Source organism: Impatiens glandulifera, chromosome 3 (assembly GCF_907164915.1).
Source record: "Impatiens glandulifera chromosome 3, dImpGla2.1, whole genome shotgun sequence".
In the NCBI taxonomy this organism is placed as follows: Eukaryota; Viridiplantae; Streptophyta; class Magnoliopsida; order Ericales; family Balsaminaceae; genus Impatiens; species Impatiens glandulifera.
Window position 1 is genome coordinate 19447857 of NC_061864.1, and position 21298 is coordinate 19469154.

At 32.4% G+C, this 21298-nt stretch overlaps 4 protein-coding genes across 5 annotated transcripts; 1 reads left to right on the forward strand and 3 right to left on the reverse strand.

The window, feature by feature from the left end:
• Positions 1-3567: 3567 nt before the first annotated feature.
• On the reverse strand, positions 3568-8249 carry LOC124932227 (serine/threonine-protein phosphatase PP2A catalytic subunit-like). The gene is made up of 11 exons (XM_047472845.1): positions 7999-8249; positions 6571-6627; positions 6101-6184; positions 5930-6001; positions 5662-5733; positions 5525-5565; positions 4917-4983; positions 4594-4785; positions 4206-4295; positions 4013-4120; positions 3568-3915 (listed from the first exon to the last, which is right to left on the reverse strand). The coding sequence occupies exons 1-11, from the start codon at positions 8092-8094 to the stop codon at positions 3850-3852; spliced, it is 945 nt and encodes a 314-aa protein (XP_047328801.1). The 5' UTR covers positions 8095-8249; the 3' UTR covers positions 3568-3849.
• A 3119-nt stretch (positions 8250-11368) lies between these two features.
• LOC124932226 (splicing factor 1) lies at positions 11369-16465 on the forward strand. 2 transcript variants are annotated; one of them, XM_047472844.1, is made up of 9 exons: positions 11369-11502; positions 12111-12426; positions 13170-13289; positions 13377-13410; positions 13513-13595; positions 14219-14296; positions 14385-14438; positions 14527-14661; positions 15004-16465. In XM_047472844.1, the coding sequence occupies exons 2-9, from the start codon at positions 12115-12117 to the stop codon at positions 16090-16092; spliced, it is 1905 nt and encodes a 634-aa protein (XP_047328800.1). In that variant the 5' UTR covers positions 11369-11502; positions 12111-12114; the 3' UTR covers positions 16093-16465. The 2 variants fall into 2 exon arrangements, with proteins under 2 accessions (XP_047328800.1, XP_047328799.1); XM_047472843.1 differs by having other exon boundaries at positions 12114-12426.
• On the reverse strand, positions 16392-17624 carry LOC124932228. Its single transcript, XM_047472846.1, has 4 exons — positions 17241-17624; positions 17084-17149; positions 16827-16999; positions 16392-16693 (listed from the first exon to the last, which is right to left on the reverse strand). The coding sequence occupies exons 1-4, from the start codon at positions 17533-17535 to the stop codon at positions 16511-16513; spliced, it is 717 nt and encodes a 238-aa protein (XP_047328802.1). The 5' UTR covers positions 17536-17624; the 3' UTR covers positions 16392-16510.
• Positions 17625-19990: 2366 nt separating this feature from the next.
• Positions 19991-20872, reverse strand: LOC124929937 (transmembrane protein 45B-like). The gene has a single exon (XM_047470315.1). It carries the CDS (start codon positions 20870-20872, stop codon positions 19991-19993), a length of 882 nt encoding a protein of 293 aa, XP_047326271.1.
• Positions 20873-21298: the final 426 nt, after the last annotated feature.

A 21298-nucleotide genomic window follows, 5' to 3' on the forward strand; every position in this document is an offset into this window, starting at 1 on the left:
TACAATGAAGCGGTTGGACAACCACAATGGGAAGAAGCAATGACTAAAGAAATTGAAGCCATTGAGAAGAATGAGACGTGGTCTCTCGTCCCATTGCCAGTCGGGCACAAGGTAATTGGACTCAAATGGGTATTTAAGCTCAAGAAAAACTCAGATAGTGAGGCGATCCAACACAAAGCTCGTTTAGTTGCAAAGGGATATGTGCAACGACAAGGCATTGACTTCGAAGAAACCTTCGCTCCAGTTGCTCGAATGGACACAATTCGAGTCATTCTTGCATTGGCAGCCAATTGTGGTTGGAAAATTTATCATCTCGATGTAAAGTCAGCTTTTCTCAATGGAGAACTGGAAGAGGAAGTATACGTAACTCAACCGGAAGGATTCAAGGCAACAGGGAAGGAGAATATGGTGCTTAAATTAAAAAAGGCATTGTATGGCCTAAGGCAAGCTCCTCGTGCGTGGAATCTAAAGTTGGACAAAAGTTTGAAGAAAATGGGCTTCGAAAAGTGTACACAGGAGCAAGCGGTGTACACAAGAGGCAACGGTAATATCCGAATTATTGTTGGTATTTACGTGGATGATCTTATTTTAACAGGTGGAGATCCAAAGGGTGTCAAACTTTTCAAAAAGCAGATAATGGGGGAGTTCGAGATGAGTGATCTCGGATTGCTTTCATACTACCTTGGAATCGAGGTAGATCAGTTCGAAGGAGGTGTCTCGATCAAGCAGACAACATATGCCAAAAAGGTGTTGAACCAATTTGGAATGCTTGATTGTAACTCAACAAAGGCACCAATGGAGCATAGGGCTCAACTCTATAAGGATCCCGAAGGACAACCGATTGATGCAACTGAATATCGAAGAGTCATTGGTTGTCTGCGATATCTCCTTCATACAAGACCAGATCTTTCTTATGCTGTTGGTGTTGTCAGTAGATTCATGGAGAGGCCAACTGAGATACATCACAAGGCAGTGAAGCAGGTGCTTCGATACCTTCAAGGCACTATACACTTAGGTCTAGTGTTTCGAAAAGGAGGCGGTGACGAGGAAATAGTGGGTTACTCTGATAGTGATCTCGCAGGTGACCTAGATGACCGGAAAAGTACGGGGGACATGGCGTTCTACATTAACGATAGTCTTGTTTCGTGGAACTCCCAGAAACAGAAAACAGTGGCATTATCCTCATGTGAAGCAGAGTTCATGGCTGCAGCAGCGGCAGCGTGTCAAGCACTTTGGTTGAAATCATTGTTGTTTGAACTAAGTGGTTCGAAACCTAAGGCAGTGAAGCTCTACGTTGACAACAAGTCTGCACTTGCACTCATGAAAAACCCAGTTTTTCATGGTCGTAGCAAACACATCGACACGAAATATCATTTCATTCGAGAGTGTGTTGAAGGAAGTCAAATCAAAGTAGAGTTTGTTCGAACGGATGAACAGAAAGCCGACATACTTACAAAAGCTTTACCAGCATCAAAACTGGTGATGATGCGACACTTGATCGGTGTTCGTGATCTCGAACCACGCCAGGACTAAGGGGGAGAATGTTGTATTACTCCTGGCTGTTACAATGTTTACAAATAAATGGAAGATCTGCATTAATGAGGAAAACGGCAGATTTGCAATGATGAAGAAAACAAAATATTTGCAATAATGAGGAAAATAAAATATTTTCAATAAATTTCATTAAATTAGAAAATTAAGAGTTTTTTTTTATTTTAGTATAAATAAAGTGTATGTTGCTCTCATTTGAAAAAAAGAAAAATAAGAGAGAGATAACAATTCTTGTAATCGTTTTTTTAAGATTTTATAAAAATTTCTCAAAGTTTTGTGAGTGATTCTATTCCTGGGCCAACACAACAATCATATGCACTCCTATTGTAACCATGTTCAATCATGAAATTGTCGAACCGCTTATGCCAATGTCGAGGAGACTGTTTAAGTCCATACAAAGACTTATTCTGACTACAAACATGTGTTTCCTTACCAGGAACAAGAAACCCTTCAGGCTGACTCACCAAGATATCTTTCTCAATCTCACCATTTAAGAAAGTCGTCTTCACATCTAATTGCTCGAGTTCCAGATCCTGATGTGCTACTATAGCTAGTAGTACCCTGATAGACGTGTGTCGGACTACATGTGAGAAAATCTTGTTGTAGTCTACGCCTTCCTTTTGACTGAATCTCTTTGCAACTAATCGTGTTTTATATATGGCCCCTTCAGCACTAGAGGTTCCATCTTTCCTTTTGAAAATCCATTTGCACCTAATGACTCTTCTCCCCTTAGGTAAAGTAACCAGCTCCCATGTATTATTCTTGTGAAGTGATTCCATTTCCTCACACATGGCAACAATCCATTGCGCAGAATCACCACCATTAACAGTTTCACGGTAAGAAGATGGCTCATTATGTATGACATCTTCAGCTACATGAAGTGCATAACTTACCATTTATTCAGTATCATTCATAGAGGGACTGATTGTCCTACTTCTAGGACCATTTAAGATCTTTCTTTCCTCAATTGAGTGAATTAACCTATCAAGAGTTTTAATTTGCCTTATAGGTCGTGTTGCAATGTCAAATTGACTTTCAGGTACTCCAAATTGATAAAATTCCTCAAATGGTTTATTAGTATCGTGTGTAATGTCAGTTGTCCCTAGAACTGGAGACACCTCAAGCTCCACATGTTTCTCGGTACTATCATTTTCTCCAAAAAGTGAGATTTAATTTTAAGAGTGAGATTTGTTGAAAAACTTAAATTAAGAAGTTTTATATTTTTATGTTTAGTATTTCTATAATAATATTAATGGTAATAAGGTGAGTGGGATAACCAAGAGATATGGGTTATTTTGGTATTTGAAGAGACAATAATTTCTTATAAAGACTTGTAACAATTCATTTGATTTGATATGAAAAAGAAGAAATATAGTGAGTTAAAGAGAACAAAAGCACAACTTTTATAGTTGTTTGCCCTCTTGTTATCAACAAGTTTGTTCTTACCCTCCTATTGTCTTAGTAATTATTTCTTTAGTCAGACGAAGAATATGAAATTACCGGATCTGAAGTTATTTTTCATTTTTCTAATACAGAATCACATAAATAGATCTTTTAGTCGAAGACCCTCTTATAGGTATCCTCCAATTATTTTTATGAGTTTTTAACTTTTTTGACCATATATGTAGATGGTTACTTATCACTTGACAAAAAATTTCCGACGTTGATTACATTAGGTCAAAGACAAAATTCATTGTCGCTCATAATATTTGATAGAGATTTTTCCATCACCGTTTAATTAGTTTGTTCGATTTACTCTACTTCAACACTCAGTTACCTTCAATAAAAAATTATAAGATTATTCGATCTTCATCATTAAGATTTTAATTGTTGCAAATATGTCAATATTTAAAAAAAAAAAAAAACTTTGATCTCTTAAGAATTATCATCACCACTTAAGTTACCTCCGTGGTTTTAAGATTAAAATATGTTAAATACTATCAAACTTATCTAAAAATAAATTGAATAAACTAGAGCTAATAAGTTGAATCAAACTAACCCTAACACTAACCTAAACAGTTAATCAATTTCCATTAAAAATCATAGTGGTATTCAATCAAAGTCATCAAATATCATTATATCAGAGTATTATAATGCATACAAAAATAAATTATTTCCATCTACAACAACAAAACAAGTGAAGTAATAATTTTGTGATCAATCAGCCTCTTCTGTAGGTTTCTTTTCATCTTCTATGGAGAAAACAAAGAATCAGCCTATACACATATCATTCTCCATCGATCAATCATCGAAAAATAACACACTTTCTTTCCCCTTTAAAACCATCATTCTACAATTTCACAGGAAATAATCTGGTGTTCTTCGGGTCACATCTGGTTCTCCCCTCCTAGGTGCAGGTTCAAACTGCAAATGAGAATCCACCCTGTTCAGCATCTCATTCAAAAATTTATAAACCCTTCTCTGAACCCTAAACCATTGGGTGGTGTAACAATGAAAATACCTGAATAAAAGTGTGACCATTGCAGTCATCAACTTCGAGGATCGATGCCATATTACCACAACGATAACAATAATTAGGGGCGCTGAAAATGGTAACAACCTTTTGCTCCTGTTATTTTAACAAATGGATTCTTTCTTTGTTAAATCGCTCTTAAAACAAAATGGATTACTACAACCAAGTTTCTTTTACTTACATGAGCCCAGTTAAATCCCTCCATAACTAATTGATGGGCTCTAGCAATCAGCTTTAATCCATTGGTATGATTGAACTGCTCAGATATGTCCTGCATAATCAAAACTAGTTTTCAAAAATTTTGTTTTCGAAACCCCATTATATATTAATACCCTTCAAGTTTTTTATCCAAATGAGGGTTATTTAAATGACCCCATTAGTTATTTAAATAACCCAAAACCAAACAAGGTATGTTATAAAGCATCTATATCCCCAATATACAAAGATTGTCATACAAATTTACAAATTTGATGGGCAGGTGAAACAAACAAACTTAGGAGGAAGAAAAACAAGAGTAATAAAATGAAAATGTCATTCAGCTCCAAACAGATCAAAATACAGTTACCAACCTGGCCAAAAGTATATCCCGCACCCCTAGGGGAGATACCCCAACCGCAACGGTCATCAGGATCAGACCATAAAAGATCGCACATTGGTCCCTCGTGAGGAACCTCTTGAACACGGTCAAAATTTCGTATGTTGTCAAGTGTTTCAATGGAAGGGGATAATCCACCATGTAAACAAAATATTTCCGATTCCACCTACAAGTAATGCAATATTAAAATCAGATTATATATATATATATATATATATATATATATATATTTGGAGGATTTTTTTTTAAATGATCACAGATTCAGCTATTAATAGGCGACTGAAAGAGAATACTAACCAATGCTGTAAGGGGAAAATAATCAAAAAGATCGGTAAAGGTCTTCCAGACACTGGCATTTCCGTATCTGCAAAAAAAGAAGTGACAAAGGGTAAGAAGCAGAGATATATAATTGACTTGGATTTAATCACAAGACCAGCTAAAAAATGCGAAAACATAATTTCACAAGGTTTTGATGAAGCCTATTTTGGAAAATGGTATTTTTGTCTTAGTCTATGTCACAATCACGATGACATTGGAAAATCACCAAACAAAAAACTGAAAGTGGTTTTTCTTTTTCCGTTTGGTATGAGAAGTGTGATTGAAGCAAATTTCTGGATTGTAATCTAAAATCTTTCATGGATCATGTGTAGATTGTATTGTATTTGGATCAAGTTCACAAAACCTATGCGTAAAAGGCAATGCATATATGAATTGAAATTAACTATAAAACAGATTTATGCATTCCCCAGTAGTAGGAAAAATTCAAACAATTTTTATCATGTGTTGTCGCCTGAAACTAAATTGAAACGGAAAAATAAATATCATCCCGAGAACTTGAGAAAGATATGTGATATCAAAATAACAAGTTATCAGTATTTCATCTCCAAAGATTTTAAAGAACTCACTTCCTCAGACATTCATCATAAAATCCATAAACTTGAGTAATCTGCAATTAAATAAACAAAACAGTAAAAGAACATTAAGCATAACATACTATTTTTTTTTAAAACAAATCACCCGGCAATGAAGTAGAAGAGGATACCTGTCGGCTCTCATGATTTCCCCGTAGAATAGTAATCCGTTGAGGATAACGCACCTTTAGGGCCACAAGAAACTGAAACAAGAAAGAATCAGTGAGTGATTAGAAACTGCCATCCAAAGATTTCAATAACCTTCATCATTTATCTAGGATGACAAGAATATTCTACTGAGGAATGTTCATGCAGATAACTAGAAGCAAATATCTAATTTAACTAGCTAAAAAGGACTACACAAATAAAGAGGACATCTGGATACCAAGAAGAACTTACTGTTACGGTTTCAACTGAATAGTAGCCACGATCAACATAATCTCCCATAAACAAGTAGTTTGTGTCTGGGCACTGTCCACAGGAAATTTACCTTAGTTCAAGTCATTCCTTCTTAAGAGAAAACCTTAGTTCTCACAACATATGCCTAACTTTCTAGAATCAGAAAAATACCTTTCCACCAATTCGAAAGAGCTCCGCTAGATCATGGAATTGTCCATGAATATCCCCACAAATTGTTACAGGGCTTTTCACAGGCTACGTAAACAAAATGGTGAACAAAAAAAAAAATCAACATCTGCATGCATGCATGAGTAGGTAACTCGGAAGAGAAATAATTCATTTATACACTGCACCTTGTAAGTGGCATTAGTAGATGCTTCTTATTATTTTGTTTATGAAAAATATCCTACTTGGAAAGCAGATCATCCAAATGTGTAACCAATTTTGAAGGTCTGGACAATCACAATTTAAGATTCAAAATAACCAAAAGATCTACCACTCTTTGTAAACTAAACAATCAGGAAGCTATCAACTCTTTTTTTCAACATCTATGAACAGTCTCATACAGTTATACCAACTGTTGTTTTCTGCCAGAGCCTGTAACAAGTGTACAGGCACTAATTTAATCAAAGGAAACAGACCTGAACATTGCTTTCAACCATTAGGATCTCCTTCGCTTTCTCGCACAGCCCCCTAACCTACAAGAGACGAGATTACTGAGTATCATTTGAGAACCCTCTTTTTTTCCCAGCAAATCTAACACATAAAGCATTCACCAAAAACACAATCATAGACATAGTTACACATCGTTTAACAAAGTTATGTACCAGAACTAACCTCCAAAAAGAATAAAAGTCCAGAAGACTATAATACACATGAATGCTAAATCTATAAAGATAGACAATTTGGCTCATCTTCAGATATGAAAATATTATTTGTAGCTTTCAAAAATAGAAACTTGCAAAGCTAATTGACAACCAACACCAAATAGGTAGAAACTGACAATCATAGTCATCACATTAATGCTAATGGTAATATTCAAAAAAGACAGAAAAATAAAATAAAAAAATTATTGCAAATGGTCAGCCATATTATCATGGAGGACATAAATACACTTTAATGAACAAACAAAATAAACAAAGAAGACATTCATACCTAGATTTGACCAGTTATAATCACATCATCTTAGATCCATCCACCATCTTTCTCAAAACACTTTATATCCCAAGACCAAAATTAGCATGACTTTTTGCACCAAATGAACTAAATGGCTTAACAATTTCGAAGCTCTAACATTTTCCGAAGCTAAACCTAAATGTTGAGGTATATAAGTGTTTTAATTTGAACATCAGTTACAAAAAAAATCATTATGACCTTTTATTCAAAGTAAAGATTCAGAGGCGACTTCCTAATACACCCAAAGTTTCTTCTAAAATGTTCTTGATTCAAATTCAACATGCAAAATATCATATACCAATGCTATCGATACCTATTTTTCTTCTCTTGTGAGCCTTCTTTCCCTCAAAAACTATGCATATGTGGCGATCGCAACAAAAAGAGTGATTGATACTAATTAGGACAATAGATTAGGGTATTAGCTAACAATTTTTTATCTTGTTTCATGAAAAAGTGGTTTATTTGGGCAAAATGATCAAAGTATTTATTAATTTAAATGTCATAAAGAAAGTAAGGATGAGTGTTTAGGTAAAAGGTTGCATGGAAGAATTGATGGATGATGAGATTTTGGTTTATCCACATAGTATTGAGCAATTGTTCAAACATGATAGTAAACATTAATTCGAATATACACGCACAGAACTCTCATACATTCAAATCTTTCACCTACACCCTAAGATTGAAGAAAATGTCATTTCTGCTCTATATATTGAGACTTCACGCTCCAAATGCGTTCTAAATGTTATATCTCTAAAGGAACATTAATTCGTGCAGCCTAATAGGAAACAACAATCGAATTACATACAGATCGATGAGGATTAAGGAGTTATGCCGGAAAAAGGAAAAAATAAATAAAAGCGTTAAACAGGTGAATTAGGAAATAAGAAAAGAACCTCTTGCTCCGACAAAGGCTTGCACTGCATAAGCTGAGAAATCTGTTCGTCAAGGCTGCCATGAGTAGTACTCGAAGGAGTCGGATCGAAGCTCATCTTCAACCTCCTTCTTCCTAATTCTTCAACTTCTCAAGAAAGCGGATCAAGATCTCTTCGATTCCTTGATCTTAACGATGTTCTTCCCCGTTCCACTTAACTCATTCACTCTCTCTCTCTCTCTCTCTGATAGAAAAGTTGAAAACCTCTGGCGGAAATATAATAATGTTTCATATGTGGTAAATGATTCTAATAAATTTATCCATAAAAATGATCTAATTTTTTTAGTTGAGTGTCTAATTTTTGTCTGATGAAAAATAAATTATTAATAAATTAAATTGTTACAAATTTTATATTTTATTTAAAATTTTATAAAAATAAGGTATTTTAATATTTTAAACTAAAGTAACTAAATTTGCATTTTTAGCAAATTGTTTCAGTTGCATTTTTAGCAAATTGTTTCTCTCCCTCCCTTTGACATTTTCACTTCCGGTCTCATTTTTCACTTACCTCAAAGTTATCTATTTATCCCTACAATTTTTATATATTTATATTTTTTATTTTATTTATTTTACTTATTTAAATTAACTTTACTTATTTAATTTAATTATTATATTTTTCTTATTCATTAAATTTAATTAATTATTTTTTCATTTTTTTTATTTGATATTTTTATATAAGTTAAGAATTTTTTTTATTTAAAAAAAAATATAAATTCATTCATTTTACACTAAATTTTATTATGTTTATCGTATATATTGTTAAGTAAAATATTATATTTAATTTGATTAATTATTAATATATAATATTTTAAAAACTTTATCTTATTTATATAGATAATTTTATTTATAAATAAAAAAATTTAATCATTCAACTATTTTTTTATAAATATTTTAAAATATATATATAATTAATATAATAATATATTAAATATTTATATTTTATTAAATTAAGATACACTTCAATATTTTACATATTTTAAACAATTATAATATAAAAATAATAATAGTTTATATTTTTAATTAAATAAATAAAATAGAAAATATATATATATTAAAATTTAATTAATTAATTATATTTAATGATAGAAAAAATTTAATAATTAAATAAAATACAATAAATAAAAATAAAAAAGTAAATATATAAAGATAACAAGGATAAATAAATAATTTTTGAAATGAGTGAAAGTTAGAAAAGCAACCATTTTTTTTTTTTTTTCAGAAAAGATATCAAATTAGTTACATTATTATGTGATTCTTTTTCATTTTCTATTATTTATTTTTATTTTGAATTTTGGACACCTACTAAATAGAAAGTGACTCTTAAAAGAATTTATAACATTTTTAAAGTAAATCAAAAAAATATATAAAAGGCGTTATTATAAAAAAAAAAATAATAATAATAATAATAATAAATAAATAAATAATAAAAAAAAAAAAACTAAATCAAATTAGTAGTAAGCTTGTTATATATATATATATATATATATATATATATATATATATATATATATATATATATATATATATATATATATATATATATATATATATATATATATATATATATATATATATATATATATATATATATATATAATAAATTAAAGTATAAATCAACACCAAAGTAATATCAACATCTTATGTTTTTAGTACTTTTAGTACTTTTAGTACTTTTTTTTTCAATAAAGATTTATTACTTAAAAGTTAATATGATTTCTAACTGTTCTTAATAAGAAACAAACTCCAAACCTTTATATTTTAGATAAATTTATTACTTTCACTTTAATTATCTTGTTTGGATTGCCTAACCTAGAATTTTCCTTTTTTAGACCTAAAGGAATTCAAAGGATAATATTTTACATAAATTATGAGTTTCTTTATTATTATTATTTATTAATATAATATTATTTTGGTTACAAAATTTATACAAAAACATTATAAACTATCTATTAAAAGATAGACTAAAAATAAGGAAGAAAAAAATTAAGACTTGAAGGATTGATTTTGAATGTACAAAGACTTGTATTGTTTTTAATCTATATCTAATTTATTTCATATTTCATATATATATATATATATATATATATATATATATATATATATATATATATATATATATATATTTAGGTTAGATTGGAACAAGCATGTTTATTTGTGATTAATCTAAACTTGTTTGACAAGATTTATCTAATTCCTTTAACCAAACTTGATGTAATTAATTTACATATTTATTTTAAATTAAAATGACATCAATACAAAATAAAAATAAAGTTAAATCACATTTTTATTTTTAAAAAATTTGTAAAAAAAATGAATAAGTGAATATGAAATAATAACACAAAACTCAACCAAAGAAATTTGTAAACGCATCCCCTCTTCTAACCTAGCGGTAAAAAAAGGTAGATACTCACTCAAAAGTCCTGAGTTTGGAATCCAACGTTCTAAAAAAAACTTGTAAACGAGTTATCGAGTTTACTTTAAGTTATGTTAGTTTGACCCGATTTTGACATGTTAAAAATACATGACCCTAACATGATTTTTCCGTGTTCGGTTCGGTCGTGTATCTTTATTCCAATGTTCTAAATGGCGGTCGAGGCGGCCGCCTAAGCGGTAGGCGCCTAGGCGGTCCAACACCGCTTCGCCTATACATGAGGCGATCATATTATTTAATTATTTATTATTTTTAATTAATTAATTAATTACTAATATTAATATATATATATATATATATATATATATATATAAATTTAATAAAAAAACTTTTTATCTCCCACTATTTATTTAAATTTTGAAATGACTCTTTACATTCTAATTCATTTCTCTTCTTCATTTTTTTTCTTCTTTTCCGTTTCTTATCTCATTCACCTCACCTCCCTTATCATCTACGTATCTTTCAATCATCTAAACATCTATCTCTCTTCAGTTCGTCTACATACTTATTTTTGTTACATGTTACTATGTTAGAGAATATTAATTTGGTTTTTGGTAAAATGATAATTATAAAACATCTTTATTATATTTATATTGAAATTTATTTATGTTTATATTCAACCGCTTATGCACCGCCTAGGCACCACCTAAGCAGTAGACAAGCCACTTACAGCTCCGCCACCGTCTACCGCCATTTAGAACACTGCTTTATTCTCAACCGCTTAATATAAAATCACGAAGGAATAGTGATAAATTTAAATTTGATAAAAGCCAAATTAAATAAAAATGATCAATGAAAATAGATAAAAAGATTAAAAATTTGACATAATTTAGTTTTTCTTACATATTTTATTATTTTTTATATATATATTGAAAAAACAAAATAAGAAAAAGTGAAGAAAAAAAACAGGAATCAGCTTCGTCCTAAACCCCTCACACGAGAGAGAAAGAGAGAGAGGTCTCGCATCATGCTCGCGTTCTTCCTCCAGGTTTTCACTTGGCCGACGTTCATATGACTGCGTTCGTTTTACAATATGTAAGTCGATTTCAGGATTTTTGAGTTTTATGAACTTCTCATATCATATCGGATAAATCTTGTTCACGCAAGCTGTTTTCTTCGATTTTGTTTTCCTTTTCCATCTCTAAGATAATGCAATCAGTTAGATTATTACTTGTCGATCTCATCAATAATGAATTTGGAACTTCAGAAATGAATTTTGTTGTATTCTCAAGCAGTGGAAGTAAGAAATACGGTTAGTTATGTGTAATTGCTTTGAAATAATCTGAATGCCGACTGCTCAATTTTGATATAAGCTATTGTTTTCTTGTTGATGATCGTTGATATGCCAAAATGTTTCTCACACTAGAAAAACAGGCTTTGAATAATTGTAGATGTTGACCTAGCAGCACACTCCAGGAAATTGTATTGTTTCTACACATTAATTTTGGCACAAGATCGTTTAATATACATGAAGTTTATAGTGGTTTTAGTGTTTAATCCAGAGATTTTTCTATATTTGGTAGGAATATGTATTGTTATTGGTAATTTATGTTAAGAACCTGAAACTTTCTTCCTAAATGGTCATGCAATTGGTCTTCCTTGATGACTTCATTCTAATATGTGAGTAAATTTTAAATGTACAGCAGGATGAACACGAAAGTTCAGCACTCTTCATCAGCTGAACAAGCCATCATTTCTCCTGGTGTAACAGCTAATCTATCCACCATGGCTTCCACAAGCAGCCCCAAAGTCTCCTTATTTGCTAAAAAGTTAGGATTTGTAATTCCAAAGAATAAATTATCAGGTTCATTAGTTCCCATCTTCCGAGATGCTAAAAAGCGTGGAAGCGGAGAGGTTGTGAATGGAAAGAGTAAGGAACAGGCGCAAAGGAATACAAAGTGGGGCCCTGATTTGACTCAGGAGACATCTGTTAGAAAAGCAAGAGCTTTGGCTTACCAGGTATCCAAAGTTTTTCGTGTAAATTGGATTGATTGCCTTTTTTTCCATTTCCATCACTCTTTGAGTGTCCTGAACTTGTGCGGGATGCTTTGAAATGCTAAGTAGCATGGAAAGCGCTAGTAACCACTCTTCCATATTTTGTAGTATTTGTTTTTTGAAAGTATGCAACCATTTCATTAATTCACATATAAGAGCCAGGGACACATTATATGTGAAATACTTTGTAGCTTTGGGGCTAGAAAATGGTAAACTTGCCTCCTTTAAATGTTGTAACAATGAGTTTAGCTGTAAAAAGGTTCTCTTTGACATGAAAATCAAGGTTTTATATTTGACACGTTCTAGATCAAATGGCATCACAAATCTCATGTATTGAGCTTTGGTAAATGGTACTTCCATATTTTGGTAATAGTGGGGTTATCGATTGCAATTACCAGGGCCTTGTTTGATGTAAAAAAAGTGGATTATTGTGTTATTTAAGTGAAATGTTCAATATGTTCTTATTATTCAATATTTTAAATAGTCATAAATTATAAATTAGGGTAATTGAGTATTTTTGTTGTTGATTTGAATGGTTTGGTTGATGATGGGAAAATATTTTATTTGGATTACCCTTCATCAAACAAGGCCTGGAAGTATTTTGTTGCTTGTCTGCTACAGTTTGAAGATTTTTTATGGTCATCCTATTCTTTGGACCTGACACTAAGCAATCATCTTGGATGTTCTGTTACACGGATTTAAATCAGGTTCGAGTGGATCAAATCACTCAACAACTAAATTCACGAACTCTCAGTAGTGATCATCAACACTTAGTGGAGGATGAGGCTCCAGATCATAAACTTCCTAATCATCAGATAAACGATGAGGTGAAATAGTGATCTATAAATCGCTTCCAAACTCTTTCGCTTCTATAAATATTAAAAATCTCATTGTTAGTATTTAATCTCATGCAGAACTTATTGGAGCTTGAAAAACGGGAACTTATTGGTATTTATTTATTTAAATTTTTAACATATCTGTACGATGTATTTATTATTCAATTTATTCTTGTTAGAATGGTTTACTTAATCTTACATGTTTGAGCACCAGGTGAAATACTGAAACTAAACCCAAGCTACAAGGCTCCCCATGATTACAAACCCTTGTTAAAGGAGGCTAAAGTTCCCATACCTGTAAGTTTGCAGAATACCGTTGGTTCTTTTTTTATAAGGTCTTCTCTTATCTTGATTCTGATATGGTTTTCTTTCTGTTTTCCTTTGGCTGCTTGTTAGAACATAATATCCTTGCGCATGTTTTTATTTCAGTTACTATCAATTTTAGGACAGGTCACTTTTAGTTGAACAATATTCCTTTTTACATGTAGATGATGATGCATAAAATTGACAGCAACTCTGAATTTCAAAAATCATTTATGAAGGCTGATAAGATGGTTACAGCTCTAGATATTTTATTTAGAAACATATTGAGTAAGTTTTTTACATTATTTTTACAAGGGAATGCCTACAGGGCGAACCTTGATTCGTTGACCTCTGATGAACAACTTGCTTTTACAAATCAAAAATGCATTCCCTGAGCTACACTTAGCAAGAACACAACACCATTCATAGTAGCATCTAAACATAGAGACTTTGACCCCATAACACAAACACTATCCAACGTAATAACAGGCTTACAACAATCACAAACTGTATAACCGCTTAATTCTTTGAGAAAGTTAATGTCTTCTGAACTTTGCTAGGTTAGTTGAAGAACAAAATTACTAAGAGAATCTTACTGTTTTTCTGATTCTTTGCAGAGTAAAGATTATCCCGGTTACAACTTTATTGGTCTATTTTTTGGATCATCAAATGATACTCAAAAGCGTTTGGAGAAGGTAATTTGCTCATGAAAACAACATTCTACGGTTTCAGTTTAAACTTTGTAATCTGTTCATTAGCTTTGGCTTTATATGTGCAAATCAGGAAACTGGAGCTAAAATTAAAGTTTATGGCATCAAAGCAAATACAGGAGAGAAGGTAGTTTGTGAATTGATGATACATGCACATGTTGGTTAATCTGAAAACTGAAATGTTCTCTCTATTTTGTTTCTCTTTATGCTTAAAGGCTGAAATTAATGCTTCTGATGGAAATGAAACTATCAATTCCTGCTCCGAGGTTTACGTTCACATAGCTGCAGACACGTATGAGAAAGTTGATTCGGCAGTAGAACTAATTGAAATGCTGATCACTCCCATTTCCGTGAGTCCACTGTTCTCTGCCTGTTTCATGTTTTTCATTTTCCTATATTGTTTTCCATGTTGCTTTTCACAACCTTAATAGTATAAGCCTCTTGAGTCCCCTGTCATCTGATAAATATACATATACATTTTTTTTAACTGAACATATGAGAAAAGGATCAAGGGAACGCAATTTCTGTCATAATCACCATCCCATTAGGAAATTGTCAATTGAAGTGATTTTTTATTTTTTTTTAGTTTTTGGATCATAATTGAGATTAGAGTGTGATTTTTGTTGTTTCATTTTGTATATCTACATGATTATCAAAATTATAGTGATTTGAAAATGTTGGTCTTTTATTAGGTAAACTCAGCGGCGGCTCCTCCCCAAACACCACCTCCTTCGGTTTCTGTTGACACCATAAAGGAAGGCATCTCCAGTCAAATTTGGCCTTCTGTTGGGGCAAATCAAGAACATCCATCTCCAATTGGATCGACGCAAATTCCATCACCAGGTCAATTCCAGCCATATACATCATCATCATCTCCATGGTTCTCAGTTGGCCCAACTCAATCTCTTCCTCCACCCAACTTTTCAGCACCACCACCACCGCCGCCGTCAGCTGTCAATCCCATTCAATCATCATTTGGCCCTAGACCCATCATCCCGCCAGCTGGACCTGGTCCATATCCGGGGAATTTTGCTATGGGTCCCTCTAGACCATGGCAGCCCCCCCGTTTTATGCCTCCATTAAATGTAAGGCCACCACCGCCATTCTCTCAAAATGTCCCCATTTCCCATTCAGGACCAACATCCTTTCCTCAAGGGCCTTCTCCTTCTCCAAATTTTCAACGCCCACCAAATCTATCCCAAAACCATAATCTGATGGGTGGAACTGTAAATCCACCACCTATAATAACTGCTCCAAAGCCGCTGAATCCCAGGCCAAGTGATTTTACGTTTCACCCTCACTTGCCTCCGAATCCACAGCCCGGTTTTCAGCATTCTAATGTAGGACAGCCACCACCTCCACAAGGACGTCAGTTTCAAGTTAACTATCCCACGATGAATCAGCCACCAACTGAAATGCCTCGGTTTGGTGGAAACAGACATCCGTCATTCCCAAATTCAAATCCGAGTTCAACCATCTTCAACATCCCTCCTCCTATGGGACCAAGAAATTTCGGCCCATCTCCACCTGTTCCAAACTTGGGTAACAGACCTCCTTTCCCGCAACAAAATTTTCCTGGTCAACCACCTAGAAATCAGCTATTCAATAGCGATCCTCGTTTTGCACATGTAAGAAGGCCCGTTTCTGTATCTTCAGGACAACAGCAGGTTTATGACCCTTTTTCTCCCACTGCAATCACTCCCCAGCAGGGTAAACCTAGATCATCTGAGAATAACGATTCTGAATATGATGATTTGATGGCTTCTGTAGGTGTAAAATAGTTTTCATTTCTACTTATAGAGTCCCATAGAAAGTTTGACCAGCTTCATTGTATGTAGACTATTATTTGTTTCATTCTACTTATTAGAGATAATTGAAATAGTCTGAATGATTCAGACTCTGGGTGCCTCCTGACCAGTCTTTTTTCATTTCGGTTCGGACCCAATTTCATATATGGGGCTTGTATTGGTCCTCTTAACAATCAAACTTATTCAGCAGTTTTCCTTTAACTAGGTTTCGTTGTTCAATCATTAATATAATTCACTATGTTTATCAGAAAAGGAAAAAAAGATTCATGAAGGAGAATCAAACAAGTGTGGGCATATTTGACCATTAAAACATAGTAGTTTTACAAAAGTGGGTGAATCATGTACATAAAAGCATGGAGAAATCAAGGGTAATAGTCAAAATTTAGAAAGACTAAACCCTAATAACCCTCTCTAACTTCTCGGCCTTGGCGTAGTCGATTTCTGTGAGAAGACCGGTTGGAAAAGGTGTGATCTCGATGATTACATGAGGGGTCGGGAGTTCATCGAACAATGCCCTAACATTGTTACAACAAACACTCTCTCCATGAGCACTTTGCCTTCTGATCTGACAACCCTACAAAAACCGTTAAGTTTTGATCTCGTGTTAAAATGTTCGCTTTTCTTAGTGGAAATCAAACCCGCAATTTATGCAGCCCTTTAATCTAAAATTTGACATGTTTAGTAAGCAAAAGGTGGTTCATTTTTACCTTGTGTGAAGAAGCATCTCTAAATTGATCATCTTCTGAAAGCAAAGAAGCAATTGCTTTAAGGATTCGCTTTCCATCTGACTTGTTATTTACCCTGTAATTTCGTTTAAGTGTACCCTTTGTTGTTGGATGCCACTTGCTTACTAATTTCCTTTTTTCTGTTGCTTCCTTCTCTGAAATATGCATAGAAAACAAACAAATGTTTTTTTTTTATTGAAATTTTGAAACAATTTCAAATAAACCAACAAAAGACCGACCTGGTTTTCCTTGAAACTCTTCAAGCCATTGCGAGAACCCTAGATCAGAACCACCACCCACTTCATCTATAGAAAACATTTCACATATTAAGCAATCAAACAAACAAAATCTATGAAGAGATCTTCTTCTAGCTAGTAGATATACATACATACACACCTGAGATAAGTGGATTGGAAGGAGATCCAGCTAAACCAGTCTTCAAAAGGGCATAAAAGACACAAATCCTTCCAACCCATAAAACAGGAGCTTCAAGTAAGGAAGCATGAACCCTAGAGGATGTCGATGGCAACCCAATTGTATGAAAACCTCTCTTATTATTATTATCCAAAATCAGTCCCTTTTCTGTATTAGGAAGATTTCCAGCTGGTGTGTTTAGGGTTCTTAAATAGTGCTTAGTAATGGCGGTTGATTGGAACAGAGGAATCACGACTGCGCCGCTCTGTAGAAGCATCTCAGATTAATTGGAGATAAGAGAGAAAAGAGAAAGAAAGATCTTTGATGATGATGGGTTCTTTCTTCTTTTGTGATATTTTGTTTAGAGAGATCCCATCTTTTGGATATTTTATTTTAATAATATTTTTGTAAAAGATTGGAATAATTTTTGTTTTTTTTAGTTCATTTGTAAATGTAAGTAAAATTAAATATGAGAAAAATGGGTCCATCATCAAACTTATCCACTTTGTCAAGTGTCAACATATTGAATCCAAAAACTTATCTACTTTGATGGGTCTCATCAATGTTTTTCCTTAGGTCACTATTAGATTTCCCCAATTTTGTGGTAACTGTATAAAAAAAGAATTAGATGCCATCCTCTTTGAAATATATCATTCAGATCTCCTATGAAATATATCAGTGAAAAGATTGTACGATTAAATAGACAACACACAAATGTATTTCGAAATATTTATGTTCAAATTTCAACATATAAACAAATATTGTATGATCTAATAAAGATAATGTAATTTGTAAAACTCTTTTATCGAGTGAGAAAGAAAAAAAAGGGTCACGCTAACTAATAAGCCAAAATAGTTTGACATTTATATTTTCTAATTCTCTTTGTCAAAATACACAAGTTAGATTTAACTTTCTTAGGACTTATTATTCTTTTTTTATTATGACTTAAGGTTTTTTCTTATTTTCTGATAATCTTGAGAGATCCCATCTTTTAGATATTTTATTTGATGATATTTTTGTAAAAGATTGAAATACAAATTAATTTCTTAGTTAGTTTGTAAGTGTAAATAAAATTAAATATGAGAAAGATATTTCTAAAAAAGAATGGGTCCATCATCAAACTTATCCACTTAGTGTCAAAATTAATCTAAAAACTTATCTTGTTGGGTCTCATCAATGTTTTTCCATTTCTTAGGTCACTATTAGATTTAACAATTATTTATGTATAAAAAGAATCAGATGCGATCTCCTTTAAATATATAGCGAAGCCAAACATTTATTTGACAGAGACAACACAAAAATGTCTTTTGAAAAATCTATGTTCAAACTTCAACATTTTAACAAATATTGTGCGACCGAAGAAAGATAATGTCACTTATAAATTCCCTTTGTCGAGTGGACGATCATGATAGGACTCGAGAGTCGAAATAGTTTGACGTGCATGCTTTCTCATTCTCTTCGTGAAAATAAGAGTTAGGTTTAATTTGCAGAGTACTTGTTATTCTTTCTTGATTAGGAGCTTAAGTTGTCATAAATTCTTTTATTAGGCACATCTTTTAGGTTAGGCTTGTATGACATAAGAAAATTTGAATTGAAGCAAATGAAAATCTATCTAGTTTGATTTGAATGTTGAATTGGAATGAAAATGAGTTTGATATAAGGATGAACATTTGACGGATTAATTTAAAATCTAATCTGATTCGAATCCGTATAATATTATTTCGGATGGGATATTTCTAATTAGATGTTTTAATAAAAATAAACACAATACTATTATAAATGCACAAAATTAATTATAACACTAAATATTGAGATAAAAAAAATGTTAAAATTGAATTATTCAAACCATATCCAATCCAAATCCAGATTCAAATCCAAATTCAATCTATATTAATCAATATAATATAATTGTTTGAATTGCGGGGACGGGATAAAACGATCGAATTCAAAAACTTGTTCATCCCTAATTTTATCAAAGAGGAGTCGTTTGGTTTGAATGTTGGAATTTGAATGAAAATGAGTTTGATAGTAGATTGAAATAAAATATATTTAATCATTCCTATATTGTTGTTTGGTTGATAGGTTGACATTAAGATTAATAATATTGATGTTTGATTTGTTAGAGATTTGAGAATACAAATGTAATAAACACTAAATTTATCTTTTGAAGAAAGTTTTAAGATAATATTTTGTCAATTTCGGATCACAAAATATATTGTAATATCCAACTAAATCTAAAATACATACCCAAAATAACATACTATCATAATCTAACATTATAATTATTTGAATGTTATTATCTAAATATTTGGGTATAGGGTATAGACCATCATTTCATTCCTTAATTCTCAAACGCCTCATCCAAACGCCCAATGTTTTTAATAAATTTGTAAATATAATTATAGAGAATTTTGACAAGATTATAGATTAAGTGGATTACTATGATGAGCTTTTAGTTTGATTTTTATGTAAGTACTCAATTTAAATGGTTGTGTAAGTCTCTCTATTAGGTTAATGAGTGCCTGAAAAGCTGATGTTAACTTCCTCACTAAAAGTAAATGTTTCTAAAAATTAATCAATCTATATATAATATTAGATAAGATTGTTAAGAGATCTCTAAAATATCATCATTACATACTTAATTAAATGATATGATGGGTGATAATCATGTTTGGTTTCTATACATGATGATCATCAAGATGATGATGACCTAATTACTAGTTAATGCTTGTTCATTGTAAGCCTCCCTCAACATCATCATCATGATCATCTTCACATTTTCTTAGTTTCTCATACTCAATTTTGGATGGAGGAAAGATATTAATCAATAAAACAAAGAAGCCCATGAAGATAACCATGAGTAATACCAAAAACCAACTAAACTCAATGTCAACCATTCTTTTAGCTCTCTCAAGTGCTTCAACAGTGTGACATCTCACCATATACTCACCTTCTTGATCCAACTTCAAGAAACACCCTTTCGCCACAAACTCGGGTATTCGCAACATCAACCCCATCGTCACCAACCAAACGCCTTGAAAAACAATGCTCAACGATCTCACCACCCCAATCCAAAAACTCCTAGGATAAACAATCCCCACTAAGATGGTGACTACAATCACAAGAACAATAAGTTGAAGGAGCCAATAATATTGTCCTTCCACCCCGGTTCTATCAAAAGAGTATTGTAGGTTAAGGTTAAAAAGCTCGAGCCCGAATGCTGATGCAGCCAAAAGCTGCGTCAAGTCAGAAATATATTGGGCTCGATATCCCAACCAATCTAGTATTAGTGAAAATGTTGCGTATGTTAAGAATGCAAACGAGACAATGGCGTGCTCGAAGTAGTGGAGGTGGTTGTAAGGGACAGTCCCATCGAGATCAAACATCTGATTAAACTCCCCCGGCCCCACAACGATCTCAATGATTATCGAGGCTAGGGATCCAACCATGATGAGAACGAGCTCGGTGTGCCTTAGCCTTGGAGGAGGAAACCATGGCAATGAAATGTAGGATTTTTGGTGAAGAGAATGGAGCTTGATTTGGTTAAAGAGGTGCCAAACTCCAATGATTATGAAACCTAAGCCAGGGATTACATGGCCAACTAAGCTTGCCATTTTATCCAATGGAAATATAAAAAAGAGAGTTAGAATTGGTTTATGAAAGGAAGGTAAAGGGTTATAAGGAAATATGGATTGAGTTTGAGTCAAATTGAATGAATGAAGAGATCATATGTTAAGTTATTATAAATTACTAAAGAAATGACAATGTTGTTGTATTTATTACATAATCATTTGGACAAATAAAAGGAAACTTCTATGAATGGAGCCTTATTGGTTTTATTCTATGATAGACAAAGGGTAAAACAGTATTATTAAATGAAAATAGTGAAATCTATGTCACACATTTCATTCATCCTATATCTTTTTTAAGACTTTATAGGTATGTCAAGAGTTATAATACATTTTTTGCAATTAAATAATGAACATTTGCATCTCTTAATTAAGACTTTAAGAGTAAAAAATTTAAAACAAAATTGTGAA

Bases quoted from the DNA above. Each gene is read 5' to 3' on its own strand.
- LOC124932227 (XM_047472845.1), bottom strand. From the start codon at position 8,094: ATGAGCTTCGATCCGACTCCTTCGAGTACTACTCATGGCAGCCTTGAC. The intron at 6,628-7,998 runs GTTCTTTTCTTA...CGTCTCTTGTAG, and splicing joins AGCCTTTGTCGGAGCAAGAG to GTTAGGGGGCTGTGCGAGAA. The intron at 4,786-4,916 runs GTTAGTATTCTC...CATTACTTGTAG, and splicing joins ATTTTCCCCTTACAGCATTG to GTGGAATCGGAAATATTTTG.
- LOC124932226 (XM_047472843.1), top strand. The intron at 14,439-14,526 runs GTAGTTTGTGAA...TTATGCTTAAAG, and splicing joins AAGCAAATACAGGAGAGAAG to GCTGAAATTAATGCTTCTGA. The intron at 14,662-15,003 runs GTGAGTCCACTG...GTCTTTTATTAG, and splicing joins TGCTGATCACTCCCATTTCC to GTAAACTCAGCGGCGGCTCC.
- LOC124932228 (XM_047472846.1), bottom strand. From the start codon at position 17,535: ATGCTTCTACAGAGCGGCGCAGTCGTGATTCCTCTGTTCCAATCAACC. The intron at 17,000-17,083 runs GTCGGTCTTTTG...TGCATATTTCAG, and splicing joins AGAGTTTCAAGGAAAACCAG to AGAAGGAAGCAACAGAAAAA. The intron at 16,694-16,826 runs GTAAAAATGAAC...CGGTTTTTGTAG, and splicing joins GAGATGCTTCTTCACACAAG to GGTTGTCAGATCAGAAGGCA.
- LOC124929937 (XM_047470315.1), bottom strand. From the start codon at position 20,872: ATGGCAAGCTTAGTTGGCCATGTAATCCCTGGCTTAGGTTTCATAATC.